Here is a 19,969-nt window from a genome sequence, read left to right as displayed (position 1 = left end):
AAAGCAAGATAAATACAAGTTAGTCCCAGAGAGTTTTTCTATGATCCAGGAAAAATAATAATCTCATATCCTAACCCTTGTTCCTAAATCCAAGCTATTGCTTACAGTATTTTTCTTGCTAGTAATGCCTTTTCTCTATGTATTCAGTTTCTTACTGTCAGGGTTATTCATCTTCCATTAACTGAGTCATCATTCAGTAAACATATATTGCTGCTGGGCAGTGGGAAAATTCAAATAAGACGTATGGAAGCAGTGTAGAAGGGCAGTTAATGTCAAATAGACATTAGCCTGAATCCTGCTCTTCACTTACTAGATGTGTAATCTTGGCAAGTTATTTAGTCCCTCAAGGCGTATAGTCTCTTCTTTGTAAAATGGGGAAAATGATACTTCATAAAGTTTTCTTGAGGATTAAATAAGAAAACAAATAAACCTCTTAACGAAGTACCTGGCACATTTTAAGTATGCAATAAATAGTAACTGTTATAGTTTTTGTCTTCAAGGGAATTTTATCTAAGCGCCTAAGGATTAGAGTATATACAGAGATATGCTTAAGGGTCTATGAGATTACAAATGAGAGACATCAAAATTTGACTGTGGTTCAGAGAAGTCTTTCCAGATGAAGAGTATTTTTTGGAGTATTTGTTTTGTTTTGTAAACAAAATTGATAGGTCGGAAGGAGGGGAGCTGAAGATGGTGTCATTGCTGTAACGGTGTGGAGGTGTGGAACAGTGTGAAATATTTCTGGGGAACTATAAACAATTGACTCTGGCTGGAATGAAGGTCCCATGTGGGGAAACTGTAGAATACACAGCTAAAGAGGTAGGCAGGAGCCATATCATGAAGGACTTTGTGTGCTCAGCTTGAGGAGCCAGTGAAGAATTAGGAGCAGAAGAATGACATAATCATGTCTCTATTTTAGAAAGATCACTCTGGCAGCAATGTCTAACATACCTTTTACGTTATGTAGGATGAAAGATTGAATTTAGGAAGACAGTTATAATAAAGAGGCTATAGAATAATGTAGATGAAAAGTGATGGGGGTCTGACCAAGGAGGCCTTAGCACTGACAATGGAGAGAAAGGATGATTAGAGAGAAATTGTGAAAATATTATAGAATCTTAAGGTCTTGGATATGGAAGGTGAAGAGAATCCAGAATGACTTTCAGGTTTCTGTATTATGATTATGGTATTGAGTGAGATAGGATATCTGAAAAAGAAAAGCAAGTTTAGGGGGAACAATGAAGATTATCAGTTTCATTTTGAACATACCGAATTTGCAGTGTCATCAAAACACTCAAGTAATTGGTGATAGGGACCTGGAACTCAGGAAACAGTTTTGGGCTACTGATGTAGATTGGGAGTACTTGGCATTTAGATGATATTTGAAGCTCCTGGAGTGGATTCGTTGATTCATTTATTTAACAAATACTTTTTGAGCACCTGTTATGAGTTACACACTGTTCTAGCGGAGGCAGCAGGTAACAAAACAGTTAAATCCCTGGCTTTGTGGAAATAACATGGAGGAGACAGACCAATAAACTAAATGAAGATGTATATCTAGTGAGTTAGGCAAACGACAATTAGAGTGAGCAAGGGTAAGAATGAAGATAAAGGGGACTATGTAGGCCTTATTGGCTAATGTAGGGACTGTTGTCTTATTCTTTGGGAGCTGTGGAGACATTTGAGCAGAAGTGTGACATGATTTTTGTGAATAATATGCTCAAGGATGGAGAATAGAATGTAAAGAGTAGAGAAGAAAAGGTAGGAGACCTTAGAAATACCAAAATTTTAAACTGCTTTATTGAGATATAATTCACACATTTTTCATTACACCCATTTGAAGTATACAACTCGATATATTCACAGTTTTGCAACTATTACTGCAGTCTAATTTTAGAATATTTTTTTCACCCCAGAAAGAAATACCATAAAGGCACTACTCAGTACCCAACCCCCAGTCCTAATCTACTTACTGTCTCGACACATTTGCATATCCTGGACTATTCACATGAATGGAATGATACACTAAGTAGTCTTTTGCGAATGACTTCTTTCATTTAGCATGTTTTCAAGGTTCATCCATGTTGAAGCATGTACCAATACTTTATTCCTTTTTATTGCTGAATAATATTCTACTTTATGGATATATCCCACTTTGTTTATCCGTTCATCAATTGATGAACTTTTGAGTTGCTTCTACTTTTTGGTATTATGAACAATGCTGCTCTGAACATTCGTATGCAAGTTTTTCTGAAGACATGTTTTCATTTCTCTGTACGTATATCGTACTTAGGACTGGAATTGCTGGATCATGTGGTAACTCTGTGTTCAATCTTTTAAGGAACTGCTAACTATTATCCAAAGTGATGGAAACAGCAATGTTTAAGGGGCTAGTAGAGAAGCTGCTATGAAAAATGGCTAGAGAGCTAGAGAGACACGAGGAGAAAGCCAGAAAATGATAATCACCTTAGTTTCCTTTTTCTCCCATATCCTGCACGTTTGATAAGTTTTACTCTTTATGCCTCTTATACAGTTGTCTTATCCCAGTGCTAATGACTTATTTCAAGCTCTAATTATCTCCTTGATCCTTCATATCACACCATTACAATAATCTCTTTACTGATCGTGTTTCCTGTTTTGCCTCCTGTAACTCATTCCAATTCTGTCTTCTCCCTGATTCCATTCCAAGATTCTCCTGGTAGGGAATAAGTTCTTGAATTTATGTGTATGCCTTTGCTGTCTTGCACACACTGAATGGATGCTTAGTAAACATTTGAGAAAGATGCACTTTCTAATCCAAGTTTACAAAGTGGGTAATCCTTTCATTACATGATTTACTTATATAACAATTTTTGATTTGCTTTGAAGATGTTTAAGAAAAGTGGAATTGTGTTGTGTCCCTGTTTAACATTTTTAACACTTTTTTTGTTTTAATATAGGCAATTCTATACGATGACAAAGGAGAATGTTTGGAGAGTTTATTTCTTAAGTGCCTTGAGGTATTTTAATTTATCTTATTTTTAAGTTATTGTTAAATCTTAGTTCCTTTGTGAATATTGTTAAATAGTACAGTAATGGTACTAATACTAATAATTATAGCTAGTATCTATTGAACATTTATTATTAGCCAGACTGCTAAAAGCTTTTAGATATTGTTTCATTTAATCTTTATACAACCCTGTGATTTTTATAGATTAGGAGTATAGTACTGAAAGTTTAAATAACTTGCCCATGCTTATAGAGTTAAAGTGGTAAGGCTGGGATTTGAACCCAGAAATTGACTCTAAATCTATTATGTGGTTTTGATAAGCAGAGACCTACAGTGGGATATATTTTGTGAAATTATTCCTATTTAAAATATTTTCTCAAATATTTATTCCATGTTTTCCTCTGTTGGAAAATGGAAGGGAGTATTTTAGTGTAAAGAATAAGGATATTAGAATTTGTTTGTTCTTGGTTTATTTCCCACTTTCACATACTTCCTAGCTAACCTAACCTCTCTGTGTTCAGCTTCTCTACTGTCAAATGTAGACTGGAGACAGACTACTCGGTTGGTGGGAAAGTTAGAAATAGCTTAGGCAAAGTGCCTAGCAGTTTAGTACAGTGATTATCAAAGTGCATATTCTTATTATCACTGTGTTGATTTTGGCCATGGTACTTAATCTGTTTTTAAATTTTATGACAGTAGTGGTTGTGGAATTTTTATACTTACCAAAAGAGGGTCTTGGAGAAGCACTGTTTTAGTAGATACTTAGTGATGGTAATGACTGTTGTTATTATTTCATTTAAAATTATTTCATGAGTAAAGATTGAGCACATTATCTGTGATAATACACAGATTTTGTATATTATCAACTAGGTTGATAATCTTATTTTTATGCTGCAGCCAGAAGTGGTGGCAAGTGCTGTATTTGTTTATTAAAGTGATTAAAAATGCTTTCTTGGGAATATGATTAAGTAACTAACAACTTATAATAATTTGTGATAATTATGAGTATGTATCTAATTCACATTAATTTATAAAGATATATATAACTGATTATTTAATAGCTCTAATTTTTTTTTAATTAATTTTTTTTAGCTGCATTGGGCCTTTGTTGCTGCGCACAGGCTTTCTCTAGTTGTGGCTAGCGGGGGCTACTCTTCCTTGGGGTGCGTGGGCTTCTCATTGCAGTGGCTTCTCTTGTTGCGAAGCATGGGCTCCAGGTGCGCGGGCTCAGTAGTTGTGGCTCACAGGCTCTAGAGTGCAGGCTCAGTAGTTGTGGTGCACGGGCTTACTTGCTCTGCGGCATATGGGATCTTCCCAGACCAGGGCTCAAACCCGTGTCCCCTGCGTTGGCAGGCAGATTCTTAACCACTGCACCACTAGGGAAGTCCCTAATAGCTCTAATTTAAAAATTACATTTAGTTTTATGAATTCTAGGTGAATTGAGAGGAGGGATCTTTTCCTTGCTTGTCTTTGTATCCCCAGCATGTAACAAAAGTTCTCATATAGGTCCCTAATATGTATTTTTTTAAAATATAAATTTATTTATTTATTTATTTATTTATTTATTTATTTATTTATGGTTGTGTTGGGTCTTCGTTGCTGTGTGCAGATTTTCTCTAGTTGCGGCGAACGGGGGCTACTCTTTGTTGCTGTGCACGAGCTTCTCGTTGAGGTGGCTTCTCTTGTTGTGGAGCGTGGGCTCTAGGCACGAGGGCTTCAGTAGTTGGGGCTCGCGGGCTCTGGAGTGCCGGCTCAGTAGTTGTGGCGCACGGGCTTAGTTGCTCCACGGCATGTGGGATCTTCCCAGACCAGGGCTCGAACCCGTGTCCCCTGCATTGCCAGGCGGATTCTTAACCACTACATCACCAGGGAAGTCCCCCTAATATATACGGTTGAATAAACAAATTAGTGAATTTTTTTTGTTGTATTACTTTTTTTTTGTGCTTGTTGATAGTTAACTAGTGCATAGTAATCAATAATTTAGTTATCGATTCATTCATTCAACAACTATTTATTGAATATCCATTGTGTCTTTGCTTGTGCTAGTAGCTTATTGGAACACATAGGTAATCAAATAATTAGATGTATATGATCTTGATGTTAATTCTTTAATATTTAGGTGAAACCTGGAGATGATTTAGAAAGTGATCGATACTTAATCACAGTTGAGGAGGTTAAAGTTACTGGAAGCACAGCTGTCAAACAGGATGTTGTTAAAGAAGCACTAGCATTGAATTCAAAGAGGTTTATATCTTCTGGCCGGTCCCTTGGGTGTCAGCCTGCTGGTTTAAAAAGGAAGTTTGCTGTAAGTTTCTCTGTTGAAAATAATGAATCAATACGTATTTATAAAATTGTTTTAAGAAGTAGTGAATTGTGAAGCTATTGTACTGTATGATTAAAACAGTGCTTCATAGTATATGCTTAGGTAGAAAGGAAGTAAACCTTAATCTTAATACAAATGAGTGTTTGCATTTTAGCTTAGCAAACTTTATATCTTAATTATTACTTTACCTTGTAAAACATCCACATTCCTTTTTCTTTTTTTTTTTTAGTCAGTTCATTTTACATTTTCTTCGTAGGTTATAGAACAGCTAATAATTGTTTAATATTTTTAGGGTTTTCAAGGACCGCGTCAAGTGCCAAAGAAAATGGTTATTACAGAAAATAATGAATCAGCTGCTTCATTTGAAGCTAAGAAGCCTGGTCCTATTTTTCTTTCTCCATTCTACAGCACACCTCCTTTGTTTTCTACAGTTGGCAAGAAAGATATAAATAATATACCAACAGACCCTGAGAACATTGTCACTTACAAGAACAGAGAGAGAAATGGCATACCTTTTTCTTCACTTGTCTCTACTTCGTCCTTCAAGGTTAACCCAGAAATGCTGTGTGAAGAAAATTATTTTTGCTCTCCTGTCAGTTTTGTAAATAAGCATTCAGATTCTTTACTGACCAATGAGCCCATGAAAAGAGATAGTTTGGTATCTCACTGTTTAGGAGTTTCACAAAATATTAGAAGCAAAGCCCAAATATTAGCTCTTCTGAAGTCCAAATCAACTAGTACATCTAAGGAACTGAATTCTGAGATTACAGGACATTTCCCTCAGATGCAACCACAAGGAAGTTCAAAAATTCCTACTAAACGAAAGTGCTTAATTGAACAGGAAGAGTATGCTGAGGTGAAGAGCACAGAAAGTTTACACTACCAGCATCAATCAGAAAATACCATGAGAAATAAAAGCCGGTGGGCCATGTATTTATCCTCACAGAGTTCGCCTATACATTCCTCTATGGTAGATGGAAATGATATAGAAAAAAAACCCAAGGCCCGAGTTGGTAATTTAAACTTGAAAGACCTTTTGGTGCAAAAAAGGATACAGTTCTTTGAAACAGGTGCTGAAAATGGAAAAAACTATAACGAAGACAAGTCAGTAGATGATAATGATCAAACCTGGGATCAAGAAGGGAAATTAGGAATTCCTTCATTCTGTGAAAGCAGCAGCTTACCAGTTACCTGTAGTAACGCAGAAAATGATGGCTTGTTATCAGAATCTGACATTCAAGAAAATAATAAAAGACCTCTTAATCAAAATGACCAGATGGGCATAAAAGGATCAATTCTCATTAGAAAAAAAGCTCAGGAGATAGATATACATGGAACACCAGAAAAGGAGTATAAACATCTACAAATTGAATCTTCACTAAGTAACAATTCTGGGATCTCTGATGATAATACTGACATATTTTCTAAAAGCAGAACTAATAATGAACTTCTTAATATTCATGAACCTATGAGTAATGTAACACAGCCACTTGTGGAGGTCACATTTAATCTAAAGAATTTTGAAACCAGTGACACTGAGGAGGAATCACAGGAAAGCAACAGAATTTCCCAGGATTCAGAGGGTTGGGTGAAAGAAACTTTGGTCAATGACAGCAATTCAAGATGTGAGAATATAAGCTGTAAAGAAGTTGGCAGTGAACACTTGCCCCTCTTAACGTCTACTGGGGGCAAACTATCAGAGACATTTCCCATGAAAGAGATTCTGCCATCACAGTTTTGTGATAAAACTTGTGTAGGTTTTGACAGAGGACCTTGGAAAGCTGGAAACACTGGAAAAGAAATAGAGGAGGAGTGGAATGACACATTAAGCAATTTTGACTCATCTTTAGAGTGGACTGATGATGTATATGCAGAAAATAATGGAGGCAGTAATAAATCTATTAGTGCTTCATTCCCAAATAAATCTGAAAGTATAAACACAAATTTACATGTTCCTCATTTTTTAAACATAGCCACTCATCAGAATACTGAAAAAAACCCATTTACAGAACAGGCTCCACCTCGACCTTTTATTATGGGAAGTGACTTGGACAAAAATACCAAACAGGTTTTACCATTAACCTCTAGCAGTGACAACAGTATCCAGCTATTACATGCCAGTCAGATTCACTCTGAAGAATGTATTGCACTTGATAAATCACATACCCAAGTTTCCAATTCTTTGCTTTACCCTTTGGGAAAAAAACATCCTATTTCCAAAGACACAGAATCACATATTCCTGAATCTGAAGACTTGGGAAGGACTAGAAGTTTACCCCAGGACCATATTGATGTAGAAACTGCTGGAGAAAGCAGACAATACTGGAATAATCCTAGACATTCTTCAGAACTTTCCAGATTAGTAAATAGCATTTCCCTATTAAAATCATTGTCTGAACACACTACGGCTTTGGAAGGCTTGGAAGTATTGAAAAAGAGGAATACCGCTTTTAAACAACAAGGAACTCGTCAGACAGATGAGCCAGATAGCAATCCTGAAGGTTAGAATGTCATGTCTGTTTTGGATTGTTCTCTTTATAGTTCAGAGGATGAGAAGATATTTGCTCTGGAGGCTACATTAAGAATTACATGGTATTTAAATAGGTAATACATGTACTTGGTAAAATCAACTCTAATAGAAGATAATATAGTGAAAAGTAAGTCTCCTTCCTACCACAGCCCTTCAGTCCACTCCTCAGAATTAGCAATCTTCTTCCAGAGTATCCTTTCAAAAATATGTTATGCGTATATAAGCATATATAGGCACATATAAGCAAATATGTGTGTGTGTTATAATCCATTCCTGTCGTTATACATTTTTGGTCATGTGCTAGGAGATACTTTTTTTTTTTTTTTTTTTTTTAGGAGATACTTTTTTAAGAAAAAAGTCATGAGCTTATATTGATATCTCTAACTCCAGTTCTAAACCACAGGGTTCTTCCTTTCTTCCCTTCATTCCATAATTGTGTTTCTTTATTCTCAGAGTGGAAAGGGTCCTCGTGCCCAGCAGCATCAGTATATTTACTTCCTCAATTCTATGGTGCACACCAAATGGTTTCCAAATTGTTAAACCAATATCACTACTGGCAAAAAAATTTGTAAATTTGTAAAGCTTACAAATTCCTTGGAGTTTTTCTTTGTTTGCATTTTTTTTTTTAAACTGGTTGTGTTTTGTTTTCTTTGTTTGTGTTTAGAGTATATCCTGAGAGTATAGAGTTGGAGTATTATGTTCCAAAGTTATTGGGTGCTTTTTTTTCTTTACCGTGATTATGTTATCATTTGATATAAATATAGTTAAGTTCATCGTCTATATTTCGTATGAGGATATAGTTGATTTATTCTTTAAAAAAATTTTTTTTCTGACTATGTAAAATATTAACTGGGTACAAAAATCAAAACTGTATAAAAACATATACTCAGATTCCTTCCTTATGCCTTCCATCCTATTCCTACCTGCTGTAGGTAACCAATATATCATACTTGTGGTCTGGTTTTTATTTTTTATTTTTTGCAAAAATAAACACCTCCCTGTATAAATTCTTGTTTCCCCTTATTCAACATAAGATACCGTGCTCTGTATTTTTTAGCACCTTGCTTCTTTTCACTTAATAATATATCCTGGAAATCACTACATATCACTTCATAGGACTCATCCTCATTTTATTTGTTTATAGGTGTATAATATTTTACTGTGTGGATGAACCATCATTTTTGCAACCAGTCTCCAGTATTTTGCTATTGCAAATAATGTGACAATAAGTAACTTCATATATCTGTATCTATATAACTATATGGACTTTTTGCATGTTACTGCAGGTGTGTCTTCAGGGCAAATTCCTAGCAGTAAGGTTGTTGGGTAAAGGTGTGTCTTTGTTAGATACTTCAAAATTCTCTCGAAGGAATCATACCATTTCTCGTTCCCACCAATAATGTATGAGAGTGCCTGTTTCTCCATAGCATTGCCAGTAGAGTATTTTGCCAAGCTTTTGAATTTTTACCAATCTAATAGATGAGAAATGAGAGTGTATTTTAAATTTGTATTTCTATCACTACAAGTGAAATTGAGCTTTTCATATGTTTAAGCATCATTTGTATGTCTTTTTTCATGAATTGTCTGCTCTACTCTTTTGTCCAGTCTTTTAATGGTTGTTGGTCTTTTATTCTCTTTTACTTGGAAGAGCTCTTTATATATTAGAAATAGCAGCCCTTTATCTATGTTGCAGATATTTTCTTTCAGTATGTCATTGATTGGTCTTTTGACTTGGCTTGTGGTACGTTGCCAATAGCATTTTTTTTTAAGAAAAATAATATTATAGGACATATTATGTACACATGAATGTGAATGAACAGTGTACTCAAAAGTTAAAATTGAACTCTTCTTTGAATATCTCAAGGAATCCCTGAGAAAAATAGGAGTAAATTATTGTACCTAGTAAAATGTTTCTTTCAAATGTAGTTAAATATGATGACTATTGTTACAGTTATTTCCTTTTTTTAAAAAATAAATTTATTTATTTATTTTTGGCTGCATTGGGTCTTCGTTGCTGCTTGTGGGCTTTCTCTAGCTGTGGCAAGCGGGGGCCTACTCTTCGTTGTGGTGCGTGGGCTTCTCATTGTGGTGGTTTCTTCTGTTGCAGAGCATGGGTTCTAGGCACGCAGGCTTCAGTAGTTGTGGCATGCGGGCTCGGTAGTTGTGAATCATGGGCTCTAGAGCGCAGGCTCAGTAGTTGTGACGCATGGGCTTAGTTGCTCTGTGGCATGTGGGATCTTCCCGGCCTGGGGCTGGAACCTGTGTCCCCTGCATTGGCAGGCGGATTCTTAACCACTGTGCCACCAGGGAAGTCCGTACGGTTTATTTTCTAAAAAATTAAAAATAAGAAACCTATTGAAAAATAAATATGGGTAGATGTAGTTATGCAATGTCATATAAGGATATAAATTCCTAACAGGAAGGTTTAGAAATTATAGAATTTAGTTTTGGGAAATTTATTCTTTTTTCTTATCAAGTTGGAAAAGAGGATTACAGTTGATTCTCATTATTTGTGCTGGTTATGTTCTATAAAGTTGCCAAACAGTGGATTAGTGAAAAATAGGCCATTGCTTTTTGGAGAAATGCAGGGTTAGGTTCCTTCAAACCTCTGGTCAGAACATTTTCATCAACTGATTGGTACAAAACCTTGTTTTATGTGTGTTTTCATTTAAAGATGCCTTATTTAGTATATATTGGTGATTGATTAACACTGAACTTATGACCAATAGCACTGTAACTAACTCATGCCTGAATGAAACTTACCACATGTTTTCTACATAAGGGACATCAGCCTTCTTGCACTTAGGAACACTAGGCAGCACTACGCTTAGGGAATATTTTAAATAGCAAAGTCACCAATAAAAAGCCCCCAAATATGAAAAATGTACTAAATAGATCACAAAAAGGACACTTGTTTGTAGCATGAGGGCTGGAATTAGAAGGCAGAATGTCACCTTGTTCTACCTCAGCTAGGAATGTGCATGTCCAGCAACTCATTTTTTGTAGCTCTGCATGTCTGCAGATGACCTCAGAAACACAGTATTGATTTGGGGGTTACAAATAAATTTTAGCAAGTAGGCGGAATCTGTGAATAATGAGGATTGACTGTATTTTCTGACATAAATATATTTCTCTAAGAATGATTAAGTTGGTTTTCTTGAGACAATTTGAGAATTGGAATTTTTTTTATTGGAATATAGCAAATGACTTCATGGATTTTAATACAGAATTAGAGAAGAATCTGTTTTACCACCATTTTAGAATGTGTGAAAGTGTTAAAAAACATTTTCTCCATTATCTTCAAGTTTTTGTGAGATGACTGGATATATTTTAGAAATGTTAATTTAGAATTTTATTCTTGAGTGAAGGCAGTAAAGGGAAAAATAATTTTCATCCAGTGCCTTTTTAAAATTCCTTTTATAAATAACCTCAAGTTCCAAAATCCACTTATTTTTGTTTCATTTAGTATAGTCTGAATGTTTACAGGAAAATAATGAAACCAAAAGTAACAATTGGCACAAAGTGAAGTTTGCACTGGATATGGCTATTTTTTTTAACGGTAGTTATCACTGAAATTATAGTCTTATTGGTGACTTTGCAAGAAACTGAGATTATTGAATTTCTTTTAAGGGAAAAATCCCATTTGAAATAGATAGCTGATAAGGTGGTTTGGCCTAGCCACCCTGTCCTCCTTTTTTTGTTCCTTTATGCACTTTCCTTTCTTTCTTTTTTTTTCCTGTTTTCCTTTAACATCTTTATTGGAGTATAATTGCTTTACAATGTTGTGTTAGCTTCTGCTATATAACAGAGTGAATCAGGTATATGCATACATATATCCCCATATCCCTTGCCTCTTGCGTCTCCCTCCCACCCTCCCTATCCCACCCCTCTATGTGGTCACACAGCACCGAGCTGATCTCCCTGTGCTATGTGGCTGCTTCCCACTAGCTATCTATTTTACATTTGGTAGTGTATATATGTCATTGTTACTCTCTCACTTCGTCCCAGCTTACCCTTCCCGCTCCCCGTGTCCTCAAGTCCATTCTCTACATCTGCATCTTTATTCCTGTCCTGCCCCTAGGTTCATCAGAACCATTTTTTTTTCTAGATTCCATATATATGCGTTCACATACCATATTTGTTTTTCTCTTTCTGACTTACTTCACTCTGTATGACAGACTCTAACTCCATCCACCTCATTACAAATACCTCCATTTCATTTCTTTTTATGGCTGAGTAATATTCCATTGTATATATGTGCCACATCTTCTTTATCCATTCATCCGATGATGGACACTTAGGTTGCTTCCATGTCCTGGCTATTGTAAATAGAGCTGCAATGAACATTTTGGTACATGACTCTTTTTGAATTATGGTTTTCTCAGGGTATATGCCCAGTAGTGGGATTGCTGGGTCATATGGTAGTTCTATTTGTAGTTTTTTAAGGAACCTCCATACTGTTCTCCATAGTGGCTGTATCAATTTACATTCCCACCAACAGTGCAAAAGTGTTCCCTTTTCTCCACACCCTCTCCAGCATTTATTGTTTCTAGATTTTTTGATGATGGCCATTCTGACTGGTGTGAGATGATACCTCATTGTAGTTTTGATTTGCATTTCTCTAATAATTAGTGATGTTGAGCATTCTTTCATGTGTCTGTTGGCCATCTGTATATCTTCTTTGGAGAGATGTCTATTTAGGTCTTCTGCCCATTTTTGGATTGGGTTGTTTGTTTTTTTGTTATTGAGCTGCATGAGCTGCTTGTAAATCTTGGAGATTAATCCTTTGTCAGTTGCTTCATTTGCAAATATTTTCTCCCATTCTGAGGGTTGTCTTTTGGTCTTCTTTATGGTTTCCTTTGCTGTGCAAAAGCTTTTAAGTTTCATTAGGTCCCATTTGTTTATTTTTGTTTTTATTTCCATTTCTCTAGGGGCTGGGTCAAAAAGGATCTTGCTGTGATGTATGTCATAGAGTGTTCTGCCTATGTTTTCCTCTAAGAGTTTGATAGTGTCTGGCCTTACACTTAGGTCTTTAATACATTTTGAGTTTATTTTTGTGTATGGTGTCAGGGAGTGTTCTAATTTCATGCTTTTACATGTACCTGTCCAATTTTCCCAGCACCACTTATTGAAGAGGCTGTCTTTTCTCCACTGTATATGCTTGCCTCCTTGATCGAAGATAAGGTGACCATATGTGCATGGGTTTATCTCTGGGCTTTCTATCCTGTTCCATTGATCTATATTTCTGTTTTTGTGCTGGTACCAAACTGTCTTGATTACTGTAGCTTTGTAACATAGTCTGAAGTCAGGGAGCCTGATTCCTCCAGCTCCATTTTTTGTTCTCAAGATTGTTTTGGCTATTCGGGGTCTTTTGTGCCTCCATACAAATTGTGAAATTTTTTGTTCTAGTTCTGTGAAAAATGCCATTGGTAGTTTGATAGGGATTGCATTGAATCTGTAGATTGCTTTGGGTAGTAGAGTCATTTTCACAATGTTGATTCTTCCAATCCAAGAACATGGTATATCTCTCCATCTATTTGTATCATCTTTAATTTCTTTCATCAGTGTCCTATAATTTTCTGCGTACAGGTCTTTTATCTCCTTAGGTAGGTTTATTCCTAGATATTTCATTCTTTTTGTTGCAATGGTAAACGGGAGTGTTTTCTTAATTTCACTTTCAGATTTTTCATCATTAGTATATAGGAATGCAAGAGATTTCTGTGCATTAATTTTGTATCCTGCTACTTTACCAAATTCATTGATTAGTTCTAGTAGTTTTCTGGTAGCATCTTTAGGATTCTCTATGTATAGTATCATGTCATCTGCAAACAGTGACAGCTTTACTTCTTTTCCGATTTGGATTCCTTTTATTTCTTTTTCTTCTCTGATTGCTGTGGCTAACACTTCCAAAACTATGTTGAATAATAGTGGTGAGAATGGGCAACCTTGTCTTGTTCCTGCTCTTAGTGGAAATGGTTTCAGTTTTTCACCATTGAGGACAGTGTTGGCTGTGGGTTTGTCATATATGGCCTTTATTATGTTGAGGAAAGTTCCCTCTATGCCTACTTTCTGCAGGGCTTTTATCATAAATGGGTGTTGAATTTTGTCGAAAGCTTTCTCTGCATCTATTGAGATGATCATATGGTTTTTATTCTTCAATTTGTTAATATGATGTATCACGTTGATTGATTTGCGTATATTGAAGAATCCTTGCATTCCTGGGATAAACCCCACTTGATCATGGTGTATGATCCTTTTAATGTGCTGTTGGATTCTGTTTGCTAGTATTTTGTTGAGGATTTTTGCATCTATGTTCATCAGTGATATTGGCCTGTAGTTTTCTTTCTTTGTGACATCTTTGTCTGGTTTTGGTATCAGGGTGATGGTGGCCTCGTAGAATGAGTTGGGGAGTGTTCCTCCCTCTGCAATATTGTGGAAGAGTTTGAGAAGGATAGGTGCTAGCTCTTCTCTAAATGTTTGATAGAATTCGCCTGTGAAGCCATCTGGTCCTGGGCTTTTGGTTGTTGGAAGATTTTTAATCACAGTTTCAATTTCAGTGCTTGTGATTGGTCTGTTCATATTTTCTATTTCTTCCTGGTTCAGTCTCGGTAGGTTGTGCATTTCTAAGAATCTGTCAATTTCTTCCAGGTTGTCCATTTTATTGGCATAGAGTTGCTTTTACTAATCTCTCATGATCGTTTGTATTTCTGCAGTGTCAGTGGTTACTTCTCCTTTTTCATTTCTAATTCTATTGATTTGAGTCTTCTCCCTTTTTCTCTTGATGAGTCTGGCTAATGGTTTATCAATTTTGTTTATATTCTCGAAGAACCAGCTTTTAGTTTCATTGATTTTTGCTATTGTTTCCTTCATTTCTTTTTCATTTATTTCTGATCTGATCTTTATGATTTCTTTCCTTCTGCTAGCTTTGGGTTTTTTTGCTCTTCTTTCTCTAATTGCTTTAGGTGCAAGTTTAGGTTGTTTATTCGAGATGTTTCCTGTTTCTTGATGTAGGCTTGTATTGCTATAAACTTCCCTCTTAGCACTGCTTTTGCTGCATCCCATAGGTTTTGGGTCGTCGTGTCTCCATTGTCATTTGTTTCTAGGTATTTTTTGATTTCCCCTTTGATTTCTTCAGTGATCACTTTGTTATTAAGTAGTGTATTGTGTAGCCTCCATGTGTTTGTATTTTTTACAGATCTTTTCCTGTAATTGATATCTAGTCTCATAGCGTTGTGGTCGGAAAAGATACTTGATACGATTTCAATTTTCTTAACTTTACCAAGGCTTGATTTGTGACCCAAGATATGATCTATCCTGGAGAATGTTCCATGAGCACTTGAGAAAAATGTGTATTCTGTTGTTTTTGGATGGAATGTCCTATAAATATCAATTAAGTCCATCTTGTTTAATGTATCATTTAAAGCTTGTGTTTCTTTATTTATTTTCATTTTGGATGATCTGTCCATTGGTGGAAGTGGGGTGTTAAAGTCCCCTACTATGATTGTGTTACTGTCGATTTCCCCTTTTATGGCTGTTAGTATTTGCCTTATGTATTGAGGTGCTCCTATGTTGGGTGCATAAATATTTACAATTGTTATATCTTCCTCTTGGATCGATCCCTTGATCATTATATAGTGTCCTCCTTTGTCTCTTGTAATAGTCTTTATTTTAAAGTCTATTTTGTCTGATATGAGAATTGCTACTCCAGCTTTCTTTTGATTTCCATTTACATGGAATATCTTTTTCCATCTTTCCATCCCCTCACTTTCAGTCTGTAAGTGTCTCTAGGTCTGAAGTGGGTCTCTTGTAGACAGCATATATATGGGTCTTGTTTTTGTATCCATTCAGCCAATCTGTGTCTTTTGGTGGGAGCATTTAATCCATTTACATTTAAGGTAATTATCGATATGTATGTTCCTATTCCCATTTTCTTAAATATTTTGGGTTTGTTATTGTAGGTATTTTCCTTCTCTTGTGTTTCTTGCCTAGAGAAGTTCCTTTAGTATTTGTTGTAAAGCTGGTTTGGTGGTGCTGAACTCTGTCAGCTTTTGCTTGTCTGTAAAGGTTTTAATTTCTCCATCAAATCTGAATGAGATCCTTGCTGGGTAGAGTAACCTTGGTTGTAGGTTTTTCTCCTTCATCACTTTAAATATGTCCTGCCACTCCCTTCTGGCTTGCAGAGTTTCTGCTGAAAGATCAGCTGTTAACCTTATGGGGATTCCCTTGTGTGTTATTTGTTGTTTTTCCCTTGCTGCTTTTAATATGTTTTCTTTATATTTAATTTTTGATAGTTTGATTAATATGTGTCTTGGCGTGTTTCTCCTTGGATTTATCCTGTGTGGGACTCTCTGTGCTTCCAGGACTTGATTAACTATTTCCTTTCCCATATTAGGGAAGTTTTCAACTATAATCTCTTCAAATATTTTCTCAGTCCCTTTCTTTTTCTCTTCTTCTTCTGGGACCCCTATAATTCGAATGTTGGTGCGTTTAATGTTGTCCCAGAGGTCTCTGAGACTGTCCTCAGTTCTTTTCATTCTTTTTTCTTTATTCTGCTCTGCAGTAGTTATTTCCACTATTTTATCTTCCAGGTCACTTATCCGTTCTTCTGCCTCAGTTATTCTGCTATTGATCCTGTCTAGAGTATTTTTAACTTCATTTATTGTGTTTTTCATCGTTGCTTGGTTCCTCTTTAGTTCTTCTACATCCTTGTTAAATGTTTCTTGCATTTTGTCTATTCTATTTCCAAGATTTTGGATCATCTTTACTATCATTCTGAATTCTTTTTCAGGTAGACTGCCTATTTCCTCTTCATTTGTTAGGTCTGGTGTGTTTTGACCCTGCTCCTTCACCTACTGTGTGTTTTTTTGTCTTCTCATTTTGCTTATCTTACTGTGTTTGGGGTCTCCTTTTCACAGGCTGCAGGTTCGTAGTTCCTGTTGTTTTTGGTATCTGTCCCCAGTGGCTAAGGTTCCTTCAGTGGGTTTTGTAGGTTTCCTGGTGGAGGGGACTAGTGCCTGTGTTCTGGTGGATGAGGTTGGATCTTGTCTTTCTGGTGGGCAGGTCCACGTCTGGTGGTGTGTTTTGGGATGTCTGTGGCCTTATTATGATTTTAGGCAGCCTCTCTGCTAATGGATGGGGCTGTGTTCCTGTCTTGTTAGTTGTTTGGCATAGGGTGTCCAGCACCGTAGCTTGCTGGTCGTTGAATGAAGCTGGGTCTTGATGTTGAGATGGAGATCTCTGAGAGATTTTCACCGTTTGGTATTACGTGGAGCTGGGAGGTCTCTTGTGGACCAGTGTCCTGAAGTTGGCTCTCCCACCTCATAGGCACAGCCCTGATGCCTGGCTGGAGCACCAAGAGCCTTTCATCCACACGGCCAAGTACGTGGGGATTTTCTTGCCTTTTGTGAGGTCTGACGTCTTCTGCCAGCGTTCAGTGGGTGTTCTGTAGGAGCAGTTCCACGTGTAGATGTATTTCTACTGTATCTGTGGGAAGGAAGGTGATCTCCGCGTCTTACTCTTCTGCCATCTTGCCACATTCACCCAGCTCCGTTTTTCTTAAGATTGCTTTGGCTATTCGGGGTCTTTTGTGTTTCCATAAAAATTGTGAAATTTTTTTGTTCTAGTTCTGTAAAAAATGCCATTGGTAGTTTGATAGGGATTGCATTGAATATGTAGATTGCTTTGGGTAGTATAGTCATTTTCACAATGTTGATTCTTCCAATCCAAGAACATGGTATATCTCTCCATCTGTTGGTATCATCTTTAATTTCTTACATCAGTATCTTATAGTTTTCTGCGTACAGGTCTTTTGTATCCTTGGGTAGGTTTATTCCTAGGTATTTTATTCTTTTTGTTGCAATGGTAAATGGGATTGTTTCCTTAATTTCTCTTTCAGATTTTTCATCATTAGTGTATAGGAATGCAAAAGATTTCTGTACACTAATTTTGTATCCTGCAACTTTACCAAATTCATTGATTAGTTCTAGTAGTTTTCTGGTAGCATCTTTAGGATTCTCTATGTATAGTATCATGTCATCTGCAACAGTGACAGTTTTACTTCTTCTTTTCCGAACTGGATTCCTTTTATTTTTCTTCACTGATTGCTGTGGCTAAAACTTCCAAAACTATGTTGAATAATAATGGTGAGAGTGGGCAACCTTGTCTTGTTCCTGATCTTAGAGGAAATGGTTTCAGTTATTCACCATTGAGAATGATGTTGACTATGGGTTTGTCATATATGGCCTTTATTATGTTGAGGTAGGTTCCCTCTGTGCCTAGTTTCTGGAGAGTTTTTATCATAAATGGGTGTTGAATTTTGTCAAAAGCTTTTTCTGCGTCTATTGAGATGATCATATGGTTTTTATCCTTTATTTTGTAAATATAGTATATCACATTGATTGATTTGCATATATTGAAGAATCCTTGCATTCCTGGGATAAACCCCACTTGATCATGGTGTACGATCCTTTTAATGTGCTGTTGGATTCTGTTTGCTAATATTTTGTTGAGGATTTTTGCATCTATGTTCATCAGAGATATTGGCCTGTAGTTTTCTTTTTTTGTGACATTTTTGTCTGGTTTTGGTATCAGGGTGATGGTGGCCTAGTAGAATGAGTTTGAGAGTGTTCCTCCCTCTGCAATATTTTGGAAGAGTTTGAGAAGGATTAGCTCTTCTCTAAATGTTTGATAGAATTTGCCTGTGAAGCCATCTGGTCCTGGGCTTTTGTTTGTTGGAAGATTTTTTTTTTTTTTTTTTTTTATTTATTTATTTATTTATTTATTTATTTGTTTATTTATGGCTGTGTTTGGTCTTCGTTTCTGTGCGAGGGCTTTCTCTAGTTGTGGCAAGCGGGGGCCACTCTTCATCGCGGTGCGCGGGCCTCTCACTATCGCGGCCTCTCTTGCTGCGGGGCACAGGCTCCAGACGCGCAGGCTCAGTAGCTGTGGCTCACGGGCTTAGTTGCTCCGCGGCATGTGGGATCCTCCCAGACCAGGGCTCGAACCCGTGTCCCCTGCACTAGCAGGCAGATTCTCAACCCCTGCGCCACCAGGGAAGCCCTGTTGGAAGATTTTTAATCACAGTTTCAATTTCAGTGCTTGTGATTGGTCTATTTATATTTTCAATTTCTTCCTGGTTCAGTCTTGGAAGGTTGTGCTTTTCTAAGAATTTGTCCGTTTCTTCCAGGTTGTCCATTTTATTGGCATATAGTTGCTTGTGTAATCTCTCATGATCCTTTGTATTTCTGCAGTATCAGTTGTTACTTCTCCTTTTTCATTTTTAATACTATTGATTTGAGTCTTCTCCCTTTTTTTCTTGATGAGTCTGGTTAAGGGTTTATCAATTTTGTTTATCTTCTCAAAGAACAAGCTTTTAGTTGTATTGACCTTTGCTGTTGTTTCCTTCATTACTTTTTCATCTGTTTCTGATCTGATCTTTATGATTTCTTTCCTTCTGCTAACTTTGGGGTTTTTTTGTTCTTTCTGTAATTGCGTTAGTTATAAGGTTAGGTTGTTTATTTGAGATTTTTCTTGTTTCTTGAGGTAGGATTGTATTGCTATAAACTTCCCTCTTAGAACTGCTTTTGCTGCATATCGTAGGTTTTGGGTTGTTGTGTTTTCATTGTCATTTGTTTCTAGGTATTTTTTGATTTCCTCTTTGATTTCTTCAGTGATCTCTTGGTTATTTAGTAGTGTATTGTTTAGCCTCTATGTGTTTGTATTTTTTACAGTTTTTTTTCCTGTAATTGATATCTAGTTTCATAGTGTTGTGGTCGGAAAAGATACTTGATATGATTTCAATTTTCTTAAATTTACTGAGGCTTGATTTATGACCCAGAATATGGTCTATCCTGGAGAATGTTCCATGAGCACTTGAGAAGAAAGTGTATTCTGTTGTTTTTGGGTGGAATGTCCTATAAATATCAATTACATCCATCTTGTTTAATGTGTTATTTAAAGCTTGTGTTTCCTTATTTATTTTCATTTTGGATGATCTGTCCATTCGTGAAAGTGAGGTGTTAAAGTCCCCTACTATTATTGTGTCACAGTCGATTCCCCCTTTATGGCTGTTAGCATTTGCCTTATGTATTGAGGTGCTCCTATGTTGGGTGCATAAATATTTACAATT

At 36.4% G+C, this 19,969-nt stretch overlaps 1 protein-coding gene across 1 annotated transcript in view; it reads left to right on the top strand.

Moving 5' to 3' along the window:
- ZGRF1 (zinc finger GRF-type containing 1) overlaps positions 1–19,969 on the top strand; it is an 82,297-nt gene that overhangs the window by 7,848 nt on the left and 54,480 nt on the right. The window contains exons 4-6 of the mRNA XM_059924223.1: positions 2,940–2,999; positions 5,109–5,294; positions 5,605–7,813. Coding sequence (XP_059780206.1) covers positions 2,940–2,999; positions 5,109–5,294; positions 5,605–7,813 — 2,455 coding nt within the window. The remainder of the gene's footprint in view (positions 1–2,939; positions 3,000–5,108; positions 5,295–5,604; positions 7,814–19,969) is intronic.

This window comes from Balaenoptera ricei, chromosome 5, assembly GCF_028023285.1.
Source record: "Balaenoptera ricei isolate mBalRic1 chromosome 5, mBalRic1.hap2, whole genome shotgun sequence".
Taxonomy (NCBI): Eukaryota; Metazoa; Chordata; class Mammalia; order Artiodactyla; family Balaenopteridae; genus Balaenoptera; species Balaenoptera ricei.
This window is presented reverse-complemented; position numbering and strand designations above follow the sequence as displayed.